The sequence below is a fragment of the Aptenodytes forsteri genome, unplaced genomic scaffold (assembly GCF_000699145.1).
Source record: "Aptenodytes forsteri isolate BGI_AS27 unplaced genomic scaffold, ASM69914v1 Scaffold1, whole genome shotgun sequence".
NCBI lineage: Eukaryota > Metazoa > Chordata > Aves > Sphenisciformes > Spheniscidae > Aptenodytes > Aptenodytes forsteri.
Genome location: NW_008795035.1, coordinates 1,153,558 through 1,170,088, shown reverse-complemented (window position 1 = coordinate 1,170,088; position 16,531 = coordinate 1,153,558). Strand labels below are relative to the sequence as shown.

The 16,531-nt window shown below is 39.5% G+C and overlaps 1 protein-coding gene across 1 annotated transcript in view; it reads left to right on the top strand.

Annotated features, from left to right (window-relative positions):
• MAPK6 (mitogen-activated protein kinase 6) overlaps positions 1-14,741 on the top strand; it is a 31,924-nt gene extending 17,183 nt beyond the window's left edge. Inside the window, exons 2-7 of the mRNA XM_009276470.2 lie at positions 5,184-6,397; positions 7,143-7,242; positions 7,443-7,487; positions 10,698-10,862; positions 11,518-11,719; positions 12,367-14,741. Coding sequence (XP_009274745.1) covers positions 5,843-6,397; positions 7,143-7,242; positions 7,443-7,487; positions 10,698-10,862; positions 11,518-11,719; positions 12,367-13,465 — 2,166 coding nt within the window. The 5' untranslated portion in view covers positions 5,184-5,842 and the 3' untranslated portion in view covers positions 13,466-14,741. The remainder of the gene's footprint in view (positions 1-5,183; positions 6,398-7,142; positions 7,243-7,442; positions 7,488-10,697; positions 10,863-11,517; positions 11,720-12,366) is intronic.
• Positions 14,742-16,531: the final 1,790 nt, after the last annotated feature.

Sequence of the window (16,531 nt, the reverse complement as noted above, 5' to 3'; positions counted from 1 at the left end):
CCCCCGGTGAAAATAGCTTGAAGAGAGGCGGCCCGAGTTTCGGAATTTGGAAGAACGGGTACCCTTGGCTAGGCAGGCAGGATGCACACGCCATGCACACTTCTGCGTGATGAGTATCTCTTTCTCTGGCTAATTCAGTGCCATTTTGGATCAGCCTGACAATGGCTAAGTTAATTGTGTCACGGAAAAAGAAACGGTGGTTGGCATGTTGTCATACGGCCGGTGCAAACGTTGATAAAAGCACTATTGTGCTTTAACAAGCTTTTCTTTATATATATATATGTGTGTGTGTATATATAAAAATAACATTGTGATAGCATGATGTGTTTATAAACCAGCTACAAATTCCAGAAAGTGGTGGCTTAAAATAGAGGTAGATTTTAGTTTGGTAATTGGGTTCAGAAAATGTGTGCTGTAAAGCTAAAATGGGAACTTTTCATTTCAACCTCTCGCTCGAGCTCAGTCCTCGCTTGTGCGGTCGTTATCTTTAATTCACTCTTGACTGGTTAACTGTTCAGTGGAAGAGCAGATGGTAGAGATCTGCTGAGGTGCGGAAGGCTGTGGTTAGCTGACGGTAGGCTTCTTCAGCGGTGAGTTTTCATTGAATTATCCGAAGGGAGGACCGAACCATTTTTATTTGTGATACAGAAAAACGCAGTGGATTTCTGTGTGCTTTCACAGATCCCTCGGAAGATTTATAAACTAATAGTAACATTTGCTGACTGCCAGCACAGAGTTCCCTAAACAGTGTGGGGAGCAAGTAGGAGGCTTTAGAAGAGCGGCAGTTTCGTGAGTTGGACGATGACTCACTCTGCCTACTGACTGCAACGTGGCTGATCTAAAAAAAATACTTCTGTGCCCCGTATTTTTATAGTCAAAGGGATAGTACTTAGCAGGTTGTATAATATGTCGTTAGTCATTCTTGGTCTTTCTCTTGTGAGTAATGGTTTGATCATTATGTGGTCTGCATAATCAAATTAACTGGTATCTTTCCGTCTTATTTGTATTTCTGAAAAAGACGTCTCATACTTGACTGTGTTTCAGTGTACATCCTGTTTACTGAAAACTGTGATAAATCCACGTGCAGAAGTTGAGCACGACTTGAAGGGGCTTGCGTAATGTGTGAAGCTGGCTGTGTGCGGTGATGTCTGCCGGCACTAGGAATGATTTCAAAGACGACAGCCCTTCTGTGGGTCAATTCTGTTGCCCTCTCCCGAGAACTGATCTGTTTTAAAAGCATAGTTGTAAACCACTTAGGAAACTAGTATCTTTGCATTTCCCTCTTTAAACTTTGTGGGAGGAAGGAATAGAAGTACCGCATTAAAAAAAAAAAAATATGGTAGTCTTGGAAAGGTGACAGCCTAAATGAAAACATCAGTGCCTGCGTGAATAGCCTATTTGGCACAAACTGGGGGTGATAAACACCCCCTTTTTGTCCTATAGTCCATCATGTGTTGTAAGTGATTAGAGCATGTTAGGCACAACTGAAGAGGAGTTTGTCATTTTTGTTTATTTAGTGTGTATTTTCAAGACAGAGGGTTGGACTGATGGTTATGACTTTCATTGAAATGGAAAATGTATAAACCTAATGGGTGTTGGTGTCACTCTTAATAAGTATTAGTGTTTTAAAAAACCCACCCCATTATTTTCCAAAGTTAAAAATCACTATAAAATGCAAAGAAGAAAATTTGTTACTTTGAGCTCATTTTGCCTTGAGAAAAGCCTTGATTTCTTCTGGTTGATTACCCTTTAAGTGATTATTACCTTAGAGTGAAAGAAAGTTTGGGGTTAACTTTTTATTTTCCATCCCTCCTATCTGCTTCTGGTCCACAGGATTATTTGTCTTAAATATCTGTTTGCTATTAACTCGTGGATGGGGAAACTAGTTGAGCTGCTTCCCTGGCACGAGCGATGCTCTGGGGGCTGCAGTCCTGGCGGAGGAGCCAGCTTGCGGGCGATGGCAGCGAAGGGGCTCTAGCGTGTGAGCAAAGGGCTGCGCTGGGTGGGAGAGCGAACTGGCGTAGCGAAAGAAGCAGATCGTCAATGTGAAAGTGGTTAATGCGTGGGGTTAGTTTAGAGGCGTATTTTTTTGTTTAGACAAGGTTATATGAACCTGCTACAGCGTTGTCATCTGTTACGTTTCCAAAGCAGAATTTTCACTGGCAGTAAACAAGAGATCACTCTGTTACTGAGTCTTAATTTAATTTGTTTTAATAGCAGGGTGTTTTTGCTGGGACAATCTCTAATTGCCCTCGTCATACTCATGTGAGGTTGGTAGATAGGCTGCCTCCTGGTCGGCTTCCTGGGACTAGGTCCTGTTTTGAATGATAGCTGGGTCCTGCTTTTTGTGGCCTTGGGATTAAGTCGTTTGCTCATAGTTACGTAGGAAGTTTGTAGCAGGATCAGGTCAAATTGAAGGCTGCAATGGGTTGCTTATGTTGCCAACATTTGTTTTCTTAGCTAAATCACTCTGATTCTGAAAATCATTACATGCCTTCCGAAAATGTTGCAATTAGTGGTCACCCAGTGGAAGGATATAGTGTAAGCTGATGATTAAAAATGCATCATTTCAGGGATACAGAATGAAAATTTTAGGACTCCTACTTCAGTAAGCAAGTGGGCCATAACTCCCTTTCTCCTTGAAGCAGTAATGTCATAACTGCTCTCGTGTTGCAGTACTGCTGCTGCCTTCGTTTAGTCATGGCAGTAAGGGGTAGGATCTGAGTAATGGCAAAGAGATCGGCAAATCTTACTCCTTGCTACTGATGGGCATCTCTTCAAATCTGATCCTCTGCTGTTTGATGGAACTAGCTGAAAGAGAGGTTCCAGATGTGTCACCCAGCTGGTGCAAACCGATTCTGTATGGCTGCGTATTGAAGACATCAGCAATGTGAAACAATAGGCCTAATTATGGGGAAGAATACAACTGGTTTTAGATGGTCCCAAGGATATAAAATAGAGCTTATTGCATGGTATTTGAAGAGAGGCCTTGGACCTTGAGTTAACATGAAAGTTGAAGTGTGAGTATAAGCTACAAAAATGAATTTCCATAACAATTTTTTTTTTGGGGGGTGGGGAATGAAAGGAGAAGGTCTGCAGTGATGCAAACTTTTTTACAGGCAGCAGCTCAGAATGAGTGAGCCTGAAAATGGTGCATGTGAGTGAGAAAGTATTTTTAGGTTTATAAAAAAGTTAGAAATCAAGAGGCTAGACTTCTGGTTTTTATAACTGTGAACAAAGAGTTGGATAGTCACTGATGCTATCCTGATTAACTCTAGGATAAATTTGATATTTGTTCTTTAAGTAAATTCATGGGTATTACAAGAGGGGTCCTCACGCTGATATCTTAATACTGATACAAATTCAAGATAGTTTAGGGAAAAATAAGTGTTACCTCATCATGTTTGTACTAAGGTTGTATTAACCCTTGTAAAACACTGTCTAAAACTGTAAAACATTGGCAGTGTGCGAAGAAAGGGATCTCAAGGCAATAGTTACACAAGCTCTGAAGATCCCCCTCCTGGCAGGGCACTATACCACATCAGTGGAGGGCAGCGCAAGGCTTTTCAGTTTAGAAGTGCTACATTTGGTGATCCTTATTTAAAAAGAAAAACCCAGCAGAGGACAGCGCGCGTTCCCTTCTTCTTTCCTGTGTTTGTCACGTGGCTGTACGGATACCTGGAGGCGGGGGGTGTGTGGCAGGAGGGAGCGAGCCAGGGCGCTGGGGCCGCGTGTCTTGGTGGCAGTCAGGCTTGAGCCTGAGGAACGGTAATATTTAAATGTGTTGAAACAGTCTTGTTTCTGTTTGCCAGTGTGCCTGCCTTTATTTTTTTTTTTTTTTCCTGCATGCAATTCTGATTACTTTAGTGAATTGAGGCCATTATTTAGAATATGTTAATAATTTGTCAGCTGCTTTTGCTGCTCTGTTCGGAGTGGGGAGACTTGTTTTGCTTGGTCCCGGTTGTCTCACTGAAATGCTAGCACGGTTTTAAGGGAAAACACTCGTACAGTTAACTCTAAAGTGTTGGGATAGTGTGGAGAACTTGACATTTAGTTAGAGAGCTGGGTGAAGAGCTGAAATGTGTTAATCTAAGATCCAAGAGAAGACATTTAGTGGTTTGATGTGACCTATAGTTGTTGGGGAAAAAACATACAAGTGACTTGTAATGGAATTGCCCAACCTTAACACGCTGTGTGAGGGACACCTTTGACTCTTCTCCTTGTGGCATCTTTGAGCTTTTAAAAGAAATGAGGATGTTGTGCAAAAATACAACATGTGGTCTTTATGACTGCATTCTGCTGCTGCAGACAGGGAAACTTACTGAGAAAATGACCACTTTTGTTTTCATAAATAGTAGTTGCATTCATTAGACTACTAAAAAATAAATGGTGTCTGAAAGTGTCCATATGTTAGGGGAAACGGTTATAGAATGTATCAGTTACTGTGTAAAATGTACTCGCTGTTAGTTTTTCTCTGTAATCTAGGTTGGATAAGTGTAGAAATAACATTATTTGTCTAATATGTAGGAATTACCCCTATGATTCCTGTAACAATGAATCAATAGAGGCAAAATTATGATTTGAGGTGTTGGTAAACTTTATCCAAAATCATACAGATTTAAGCTTTATAAGTGGCATTGGATGTGTGCTGTATATTCTGGAAAGTCAATAAATACTGGGAGTGCACAAACCTTACCCTTTTCATGTGAACGGTACCCAGTTATCTCTTATTACGGGGAAATAGTTAAAACCCTGATTTTTGTCTTGGAGTAAAAGTTTAGTGGAAAGAATTATTCCGAAATTTAGTGACTGAGGTGCAGGATATTATTGTTTCTGACTTCTCATAACAGCTGTATTGGAGAATTACCAAGCTTTCTGTGATATTCCCTTCTTTATTATGACTCAGTAGGATTTTTACGTTGTGTGCCTTATATTCTCTATAGGTTATATCTAAAACTTTCACAATACCTGTTTAGAAATGGTGGTTGGTGATTATTGTCAGTTTTCCTCCACAAGTATGAAAAGCGTATGTAATTTCTAGTTAGTTTAGCTTTTGTGATGGTTTCTTATTTTGTAACTGGACACTAAATAAGTTGTATATTTAGGACAACTTAAGGAGTTGGGGGAGGAGGAAGGCTTCTGTATGTATTGGAATACTGATGTATTTTTCTCTCCCTTTTCAGGTTGTCACGGAGTAAAATGGATGGTAGCTTTGATTGTGATTGTGGTGAGCTGGAGCCACCTGATCATTAACAGAAGGCATCTTTTGTAAATCAAGAGCTGCCAGTTTCCCGTTTAACTAGACTGTAAACAAAGGAGAGAAAAAGGAGGAAGAAGGAAAAAAAAAAATAGTGCTTACCAGCACCATAGAATGACGCTGCTCAGGACCAGTCCAACACTGAATGTATCTGCACTGTGAGGAGGAGGATGTTAATAGAAGCCTATTATGTGCATATTTATTCACATTTTTGTTAAATGTTAACCAGTTTAGCACAGTAGAGCTGAGTGCATAGTATGTCATTTCATTCCGTTTGAGTTTCTTGTGAGTATTTTCTTTAATATCTGCAGAAATGCTGCACCTTTCTTGAACTATGAATGCTGCAATCTTTCTATCTTATGCTCAGTTTGAGTTCTAGAGCTTACGGGCTCTAAATTCAAGGGGACACAACAGGCCTGGCTGGCTCATAATGAAATGAGAGTGTCAAGAAACCATCTTGCAGTCAAAGCCAAGTGTTTCTTCTCCCTTTCTGTAAGACCTTTCCTTCAGATACCAGTGGAAGTGTCTCCGCGTGTTTACAGAAGCTTAGTAGTTTGAGGAAAAGGAAACGTAAAGAATTTTAAAATGGCAGAAAAATTTGAAAGTCTCATGAACATTCATGGTTTTGATCTGGGCTCTCGGTATATGGACTTAAAACCACTGGGCTGTGGTGGAAATGGCTTAGTTTTTTCTGCTGTCGATAATGACTGTGACAAAAGAGTGGCTGTCAAGAAAATTGTCCTTACAGATCCCCAGAGTGTTAAACATGCTCTACGTGAGATCAAAATTATTAGAAGACTTGACCACGATAACATTGTCAAAGTATTTGAAATTCTTGGTCCTAGCGGAAGCCAGTTAACAGATGACGTGGGCTCCCTTACAGAATTGAACTGTGTTTACATTGTCCAGGAATACATGGAGACAGATCTGGCTAATCTGCTAGAGCAAGGCCCTTTACTGGAAGATCATGCCAGACTTTTCATGTACCAGCTGCTACGTGGGCTCAAGTATATTCACTCTGCAAATGTTCTGCATAGAGATCTCAAACCAGCTAATCTTTTCATTAATACTGAAGACTTGGTGCTGAAGATTGGTGACTTCGGTCTTGCACGAATCATGGATCCTCATTATTCCCACAAGGTATGTGGAGAGTGGAAATATTCAAGTGATACACTGACAGATGTGCCTTCTTAAAGTAGCAGCCTTCTCCCTTTCTCAGAGGTAGATAGTCTGTGGAAGGCCCCGTTAGCAGGTGGGCTGTCGTATTAGGGATCATACAGTAGAACTGGAATGCTTGCGAATAGAGCAAAACAGATCTCTGGATGACATGTTTTGTCTTGGATAGGACTGCTGCAAGCATAAAGTAAAACTTTTCTTTTTTACTAGATGTGTTCAGAAAAGCAGATTTTTAACAGTGAATTCAGAACCTGAGATTAAGAGCAACATTTAGAGGCATAACTGTAGAAGCCTTAGATGAGTTTATAAGCGGTGCGCTCACAGTGTGCAAGTGTGGCTGCTTCCTGGGATTGATTTACAGATACTGTCTTCCTGGTTTAGATGATGTTTCACAAGAGAGTTCATTATTATCTCTGCATTTATTTGGCATCTGGGAATAAAAAAGTTTTGCTGCAGTACCTCATTTGACTAATAAATAGTGTCATACTTCTATATTGTTGCTGTTCACTCATAAAAATACTGCCGTTCCATTTTAAAAGGTAGAAAGGCTTAGTAGGGGGCACATGGTACTATCCCTAGGACCTTGAGACCAGAAAATCTTGTAGTAGTGCATTTAAAAAATAAGAAGCAAGTAATTAAAAAAACATACCCCTTAAATAAAAAAAAAATCTAAGTAAGCTTTTTTCTTTTTTTAAATTAATTTCATTAGGGCCATCTTTCTGAAGGATTGGTTACTAAATGGTACAGATCGCCCCGTCTTTTGCTGTCTCCTAACAACTACACTAAAGCCATTGACATGTGGGCTGCAGGTTGCATCTTTGCTGAAATGCTGACTTTAAAAAAACATACCCCTTAAATAAAAAAAAAATCTAAGTAAGCTTTTTTCTTTTTTTAAATTAATTTCATTAGGGCCATCTTTCTGAAGGGTTTTGTATTAAATACTAAATGGTACAGCTCGTCTTGTCTTTTGCTGTCTCCTACACTAAAGCCATTGACATGTGGGCTGCAGGTTGCATCTTTGCTGAAATGCTGACTGGGAAAACCCTCTTGGCAGGTGGGTAGAATAAAAATGTGTGTGTGTATATTCCTAAAAGGAGCGTTACTGCTTAATTATTTTCCTAAAGAAAGGTTGATTCTCATAGCTAATATCAATAGTCATTGACTATCAGGATATGCTATATTACTATGCAATTATATAAGCAAACTATAAATTGATGTATTTGTAAAGCAGAAGACATTTCCATTTTTGTTACTCATACTGATGTGTATTTAGATAAATATCACAATTTAATTTAGTACTCGCATATATGGTAAATCTGTCTGTAAGTAGATGAAGCTAAATTTATTGGATGCCAAAGAAGTATTCTAAATACATGTATTTTAGTGAATTGATGTATTCAGGGAGTATTTGAGGATTACGAGTGCCCGGAGTATCATATTCATAAAGACTTATTTTTTTGCTGTAGTCAACCTAATCACTTCTCACTTCTTTATATTTTAAATTATGAAAGAGTAGCCCTTTTTTCCCCATTCCCAATTTTTTTGTCATCTACAGACTGTTTTGACCTGATCTTTGTTTCAGTGGTATAGCGAGGACTCTTTAAGATTTAAAATTTAGTGTGGCATACCAAGGAAATGTGTAAGCTCCAAATGTTTCTGGTAAGATAGGAAGCAATGCTCTGGTCTCATTGGGTGCATCTACATTAGTGCTTTGGTTAGGATCAGGAGCAAATTTTTGAAGCAAATCTCTTGATGGCCATCCTGTACCACATTGCTGATTTAGCTCAGTGCACAAACTAGAGTCTGTTTTTTGTTGGTTTTTTTTAAAATAAAATGAAACTGCCATTTTCACTGCAGGAGATGACCCAATGTGCTCCACCTGCCGATAGGCATTCAGTCCATGGGAGCAGATGAGCTAGTCTAGAGTAAACCCCTGAAATGCTTGTTTTGTGTGTACCCTGGGGCCTCAGCAGCAGCTGTCTCATCCAAGCTTGCTCTTGGATTTGCTCCTGTTGGTCTAAATTACTGGGGTAATACAGATAAAGTCTCTAAGAACTGAGCTTGCATTTCAAAGTTCACATTCCTTTAGATACATGTGGACTAAAAGCACACCTCTGCAGTAATTCTTAGCTTTGTATGTCAAAGTAATGAAATTGAGAGCTTTTTCCCATTAAGTACTATTAATGGAGTACTGTCACCTTGGAATCATTATTTTATAGAAATCAGTGATTAAGAAAAGCCTCTTCGCGTATTAACTTGCAGTGAGTTGCTAACTCTTGAGTTACTAACTATTGGAGTTAATGTCCCCAGCACATTAAACGCTCGGCTGATAAGAGTTTTATTAGGTTTCTCTTGCATCAAGCACTTCCACTGGAAAATAGTGAAATAGTGGGAGAAAGCCTGTGGGTTTCAGCATTCGGCATAGATTGATTGCAACTGCTAACATTTTGGCTTTTTTTTTCCGAGTAGCATTGGTATTTGCCAGAGGTTTTTATAGGTCTAATATCTGTGTAGTGAGTTAGATTTTTTTTTTTTAAACTCAATCTTAGTAACCAAAATCCTAAGTTTATAGGTTCGTTTATGTGCCCTGATTGCATTGTGCAGATACCTAGAAAAATACTTTTAGATGTGGATGTGACCCTCTGATAGTTTAGCACTGCCATAGTTTTCTGATCTAAAGAGTGGAGTTCTTAACGTCATGCATTTGGAAAGGGAACATGGTTGGAGATATGACAGTTAGCCTGTCCTGAGACTCTGAATAAAATTGTTTTGCAAAGTTGTTTGGAGGGCTTGATTTGGTAAATTTGCAACTTCCTATCTACTTCTGAACCATCCCTTAGGAATCCTGCTGTCTGGAAAGCTGACTGGAACGGGAAGGAAGAACGCAGATTAAAATTGCAGAATACCTGGGATGAGGGAGGGAAGGGAGGTTGAGGCAGAGGAATTCAATAGCTGTTCCAGACAACTTCTGTAATTCTTTCTTCTAAATAAATATTTTAAAATGCTCATTTCATTTATAGTGGAAAGAAAGCTGATTAATTTTAGGATGGATAGGACATGAAATAATGTTACAGTAGAATCTGTTTTCCAGCAAATTACTGACAGTATAACATCTGATAGATTATATGAAGTGATTTGTAATAGTCTGAAGTAGGAGGACAAAACAGCTTTTTCAATCCAGCAAATAAGTTAACGCGAGGCAGGACTGATTCAGCTGGGGAACGTAGGTCTTGGTCAAATTTTCCGTAGTGACTTTGCCTCAGCTTTTCTTTAAGTCATCTGGCAGATGTGTGGTAGGATGTCCAGTGCAGACCGTCGTGCAAACTGCTGAAGCAAACTGATAGCGCATAGATTTTGAGATGGCACAATCTCTTTCTGGCCCTGCCTATTTTTGTATTTAATGTCACATGCATCGATACCGCTGATGATTGCCCAGAGCTGCTTGGTGAAACACTGGCATGCAAACAGCCCTATATATTTTCATCTGCTAGTTGAATCTCTAGGGTGCTACATGCTTCTTGGAGCTGAACAATAAATTGAGGTAGACAAGCTGTATTTCTGGGTACTCCAACTTTAACACTGGTACTGAATATAGATGCCGTTCATTATTCAAAATTTGCCTGCTGTATAGGCCCTTATAGTTCTTTACCCAGGGAAACTTCAGATAGTGCTAAAAGTGTTCTATAATTTCAATCATAATACAGTACTTTTTTTTTTTTTTTTTAACAAGATTACACTACTTAACTGGCAGGTGACTTTTGGTCTTGCACCTGACAGTAATACAGGGTTTCAGAATAGAATATTAATACAAATGGCTGTGGCCTGTAAGATCTCCTGCTGAGCTAAACCACTACTGTTTTTATTAATGAGGGACATAAAATTCAAAGTGAGGTCAAATATTGAATTCATTAGATGGATCAGCTGAAAGGGGAGGATTGCAGTATATAGTGTGTAACAAAAAGATAGAGTGTTGCTGTAGAGTACCTCACCTATGGTGAAAACATCCTTGCAAAAGGTTAAGTTTAGGTCGCTTTATCTGTGTGTAGCAGCTCTGTAATTCTTCATACACTACAGCATTTTTGAGAGCTCTTCAGATTTATTAACATTCAAATTTAGAACTTCAGCCCTTCCTCTGTTGTAGGAGATAATAGTCTTCTACTGAAAATAGCTGCTCAGAGCACAAAATTTTGACATGCCTTTCACATACAGGGATCAGAAGTGTTTGAAGTTGAAATGGCAGCTTGTATTTTCTCTTGGTGCTTAGGTGCACATGAACTTGAACAGATGCAGTTGATTCTAGAATCAATTCCTGTTGTACATGAGGAGGACCGTCAGGAGCTTCTCAATGTAATTCCAGTTTACATTAGAAACGATATGACTGAGCCACACAAACCTTTAACTCAGTTGCTTCCAGGCATCAGTCCTGAAGGTAAGTAATTCAGAAAAAAGTACTACATGTATTTCAAAATCATAAAATAGTGAACAACTTCACAGTGCATGTGTGTGATCGTTAACAGCAAGTTTCAGTTAGAAGAATCTGTGCATTTTCTGAAGAAGGATTGTCTTCCGCTGTAATAAAAGAAAATTTTCTTACATGATAGCTACTTGGTCATCTTTTGGAGTAGAATTGTGAATCTCTGCTGGACCTGTTCGCACTGGAAGACTGATTGAATTGCTCTCTTTTGAGACACTGGCCTTCCAAATATAAGGGAACATTGGAATGGAGTCAATGTAAAACAACTGTCTTTCAAATCTTGTTAAAAGAAAGTCCCCAAACCAAACTGACAGCAGTATTTCCTGGTAGCTGTTGGAGGATACTGATTCAGGGTGAAGCATTCTGTCTCTTAGCATTTCTTCCTGCTTTAAGTTAAATTATTGTTGATCTTAGATTTGACCTCTACTCTCCTAGCTTTCCTATGGCTACAGGATGCATGTTTGGCAGTATAGTGTCAGTAGCTGATACTTCACAGGTGGCTGCGTTTAAGCAAATGCACACTTCTAGAGCAAAGCACTGTGCCGTAATCTTAAATTCTAGATGTCTGAAATGTCACTTTTCTCCTATTTAATGATAACTTTCTCTGCAGCGCTGGACTTTCTGGAGCAAATTTTGACGTTTAGTCCCATGGATCGATTGACAGCAGAAGAAGCTTTGTCCCATCCTTACATGAGCATTTATTCCTTTCCAACGGATGAGCCTATTTCAAGTCATCCTTTTCACATTGAAGATGAGGTTGATGATATTCTGCTGATGGATGAAAGTCACAGCCATATTTATAATTGGGAAAGGTAAATTTATCACTTAACTCTGGCATGTAACGTAACTGAATGGTTGTGTGCTTGAAGTAATGTTGCTTTATGGGCATCTTTTCCTTTTCTGTTTGTTTCTTCTTCTTAAGTTGACCTGAGAATAAACTTTTCCCTTATAGGCAGTGCATTGTCATTGGGTTTATAATTCATTAGACTGACTTGGATATGCCGATGCATCCCTGAGACGCACTCAGGACTCTAGAATCTAAAGTTAACCCCTCCATTACTTTTTTCCCCCACAAAAAACATTTCTCTAAAAAATAAACTTTAAATGGAGAGAGTTTTAAGTATGATTGTCTTCTCCAATGCTTAGCTCGTATAATAATAAAGAGATTTACAGTAGTCATTTAAAGTCAGTTAAACACACTTTAAGGAAGAGTTCTGTAAATGGAGTGAGCTATTGTACATAATTCTGGACTTAAATCTTTCAGATGTGCGTGAGGATTACTTTATGCCAGATTAAATTAAAAACCTGGAAAAGGTACCTGATTGAATTGAGGAAAAACTTTATCTGTGTTGAATTGTCACTATTCTGTAAGGGAATTTCTAAACTTAACTGTCTCTGTCGTGGGAGCTAGAAGACTGTTTGTTTTTTCACTGCTAACACTTAGGAAATTGTTTTACAGATACCATGAAAGTCAGTTTTCAGACCATGACTGGCCTATTCATAATAACTATGAAGCTGATGAAGTTCAGCGTGATCCAAGGGCTCTTTCTGATGTTACTGATGAGGAAGAAGTGCAAATAGATCCTCGCAAATATTTGGATGGAGATCGTGAAAAGTATCTGGAGGATCCTGCCTTTGACACCCACTTCTCTACTGAGCCTTGCTGGCAGTATTCAGATCACCATGAAAACAAGTACTGTGATCTGGAATGTAGTCACACTTGTAATTACAAAATGAGGTCATCTTCATACCTAGATAATTTAGTTTGGCGAGACAGTGAAGTTAACCATTACTATGAGCCCAAGCTTATTATAGATCTTTCAAACTGGAAGGAACAGAGCAAAGAAAAGTCTGATAAGAAAGGCAAGTCTAAATGTGAAAAGAATGGGTTGGTGAAAGCTCAGATAGCACTTGAGGAAGCATCACAGCAACTTGTTGAAAAAGAAAGGGAGAAGAATCAAGGATTTGACTTTGATTCATTTATAGCAGAAACCATTCAGCTTAGTTTACAACACGAGTCTACTGATGTTGACAAATTAAATGACTTGAATAGCTCAGTGTCTCAAATAGAGTTGAAAGGATTAATATCAAAGTCAGTAAGCAGAGAGAAGCAGGAGAAAGGAATGGCTAATTTGGCACAGTTAGAAGCTCTGTACCAAACTTCTTGGGACAGTCAGTTTGTAAGTAGTGGGGAGGAGTGCTTCCTCATAGACCAGTTTTGTTGCGAAGTAAGGAAAGATGAACAAGCCGAAAAAGAAAACACTTACACCAGTTATTTGGACAAATTTTTTAGTAAGAAAGAAGATGCTGAAATGCTAGAACCTGAGCCAGTAGAAGAGGGGAAGCTTGGGGAGAAGGAAAGAGAAGAGAGCTTTCTCAGTAACAGTGGAGAACTCCTCTTCAACAAGCAGCTTGAGGCTATAGGTATTCCTCAGTTTCACAGCCCTGTTGGTTCGCCACTGAAATCAATACAGGCCACGTTAACGCCTTCTGCTATGAAATCATCTCCCCAAATTCCCCACAAAACGTACAGCAGCATTCTGAAACATCTAAATTAAAACACTCAGCAGACATTTCTTTTATATTCATGAGATGTGTTTGTCTTTTTTTATTACTAGTGTAAGTAATTTTTTTACTTGAATCAGACGGTGTAATTTTGGTATGGATTTCATTAGTTTTCTGTTTACCATTGTTTTTACAATCCAGAATTACTTTCTATACATGAGTTACTTTTGTTTTTAAACTGGCATGTCGTTTGCACACAAAATTAAAGAATAGAGCAAAATAATGCAAAATGCAGGAGGTAACAAAAAAATGCACTAAACCGAGAAAAAAACCATTCTCTCAGTAAAACAGTGTCCATGTTTTGCAGAAAAAGAACCTTGCCTTGAAATTTACACAGTGAGACTGTACATAATTGCATGAAAATATCTATTTTTCCCAAAACATTTTTTCATTCATGCGTATTTTAGAGTTTTTCATACTGTACACATTTCTTAGACACATGATACCAGCAGCAACTGAAATGAATGCAGAATTTGGTACGCATGTGTTATCTACCTCAAGGTAACAGCAGTATGTGGCAAAACATTAACCACCCATAGTGCTTCTCATTATGCACTTCTATTTAGCCAGCATTATTGTAGTAGCTATTCTTATTGAAAATCATTCAATATTTATAAATGTTCTGGTATGCATTCTTTATAGTGAAGTGTTAATATGCAGCACTTTTATTTATTTTAGCAAATAAGTATATTTCTGTAATTATAGAAAGTCAACTTAATTTTTGAGTTACTTTTCAGATAAAAGTTTTTGTTTAGCACTATGGTTTTATTGCCTACATAGCTGGATATATATTAACATCGGCTTATTCTGAGGCTATCCAATACATTTTTTATTTTTATTTTTTAGTTTTCATTTCAAGTAAAGCACTCACTGTGTATAGGAATTTGTAATTGGAGGTGCTTGATCTCTACAAAAGAAATTAGGAATTGCTTTATTATCAAATGCTCCTAGAAGTCTTAATTGTGTTCATTTTTTAAAAATTTTGTAATGTTAGTTGTGTGCATGGAAATAATTAAGGTACAACATTACTGTAGGTTAAAGTTCTATATGGTGAGACATTTTGTTTTTACTGTATGTTTTTACTGAATGATTCCTGTCCCGCTCCCACTCCCCCTCAAAAGCAAGCATGAATAAAATTAGGTTAAATATAGCATGTAGCATCTCGGTCTTCTGAAAATTTGTTTTACCTTCTGATTTTTTTAAGTACTGGATGTATCATTGGCTCCCCTGTTTAAAACGAAAAACAAATAAAAACATGGCCAGCAAAAATGACTGTTGTGTGTGTTGGTGGTTTGTACAATGGGAGATAAAGAGGTGCTACTGTAATGCAGCTGGCTGTGTTGTGGAGGCAGGCCTGCCCGCACGCACGCCCCAATCCGAGGTGCTCCAGGGAGCACGAGAAGTTGTCTGGCAGTCTACCCTGGAAGTGCCGCCGCCGGGGATGCAGCGCCCTGGAAGGAGACTCCAGAAGAATACCTCTGTCCCAGTGCCTACGGCCCGTATTTAAGAAGATCTTCTGTAATGGTATGGCTATGAAAGCGTAAGTGTGCGGTAGCGTCAGTAACCATTTTTGATGAAAATACAATTGATTTCCAGAGTATAAGTGAGCATGACTGTTTCATCAGCTTTTTAGACGGAATAGTGTTAAAGTGGAAAAGCTGCTGCGAGCGCGTGTGAGCACCTTCACTCCAGGTTGCCAGCGACATGAAGGTAATCGTGCGGGTCCCTCAGCCAAGAGCCTGGCTGGAGCACTTTGATTTCAGGAGCAGGACCAGGTAACTCCTATGGGATGTTTCAAAATGTGCAGATCAGGTCTCTGTTGCAGCAAGCCCTGAGAACGGTATGTATTTCTCTTCCAGTTCCTCCTGTCAGAACCATTCCTGAGGGAGCTAATTAGCCGTACAATAAAGCTACATCTTTTGGCAAACTCCTACACCTTTTTCTATGACAGTGTCTTAGTTCCTCCAAATTTTTCCATCCCTCCTCCCTGGCTCTGGCAGATGGTGCAGCTGCAACTCGCTTAAAACAAGGAGCTGCCCCTTCAACATAGCAGAAAATGGTCACCTGGGGAGGTGGGACACAGCGCGTGTCCTTGGGCATGGTATGTGAACGTTTACGCAGCCGTATCAATTTCTGTGTACGGGGCCGTAGGGAGGAGGAGATGGCTGGTTGCCCTCTCCTAGGCAAGGGACTGTTTTAAGTGGTGTGGTAGGGTGGTGGTGTTTTTTTTTTTTCCTGAGATTGGATGAAAGCAGTGGGTGGGAAGCGCTTAGAAACTGGAAACAAAATTCAGCTTCCAAACATCTTGTGCAAATGATGTCTCTTGTTTTGTTGTGTGGTGGGGATTTTTTTTTCTTTCCCTTCTTTGAGAACACCAATCAAACTCAACAGTACTTAAGAAGCCTGTGATGGTAGAAAGGGAACATTTTGCACTCAAAAAGGAAGGGGAGAGTCAAGTGTTGAGCCTAAATCCAGCAGGGTGCTTCACTGCCTTTGACTTCTGTTTGTGCTGGGGGAGCAATGCTGTACAGGCACTGCTGGCTGCTTTGGTGAAAACCCTGCTCTCGTAACGGGCTCCATCCACGGATCGTTGGAGGGTACAGCTAGGCAGTCTGGATTATTAAGTAGAAGTAATTCCCTATGTGGAGATGATTAAAGGAAGTAAAAGTGCTTCCTAAGGACCATGCAAAGTGAAATCTACTGCCAGAAAGGGAAGATAACTCTGAGTGTGGAGCTGGGTTCTCCCCTGGCAAACCGCAGGAGTCCTGCCTTGGGAGAGCAGCCTGCAGAAAGTGCAGGGTTTCGCCGGGTCTCCCCAGGGGGTGGAAGGTGGTTTCTGTCCCACGCTCATCAGCCATGTCCATCCCTGCAAGAAAAAATAGGGCAGTTACATGTTGTAGCCCTTTGGCTGTGACCTAGCAACTGAATTGTCTTTAAAAACAAATTATGAAGAGCCTTAAATTGTAAGCCAGATAAAGGGACCACTGTTGCCTGCCAAGGTGCTTGCCAAGTAAAATGGAACACCCTTATTTAACAAAAAAACAAGAAATGAGAATGTT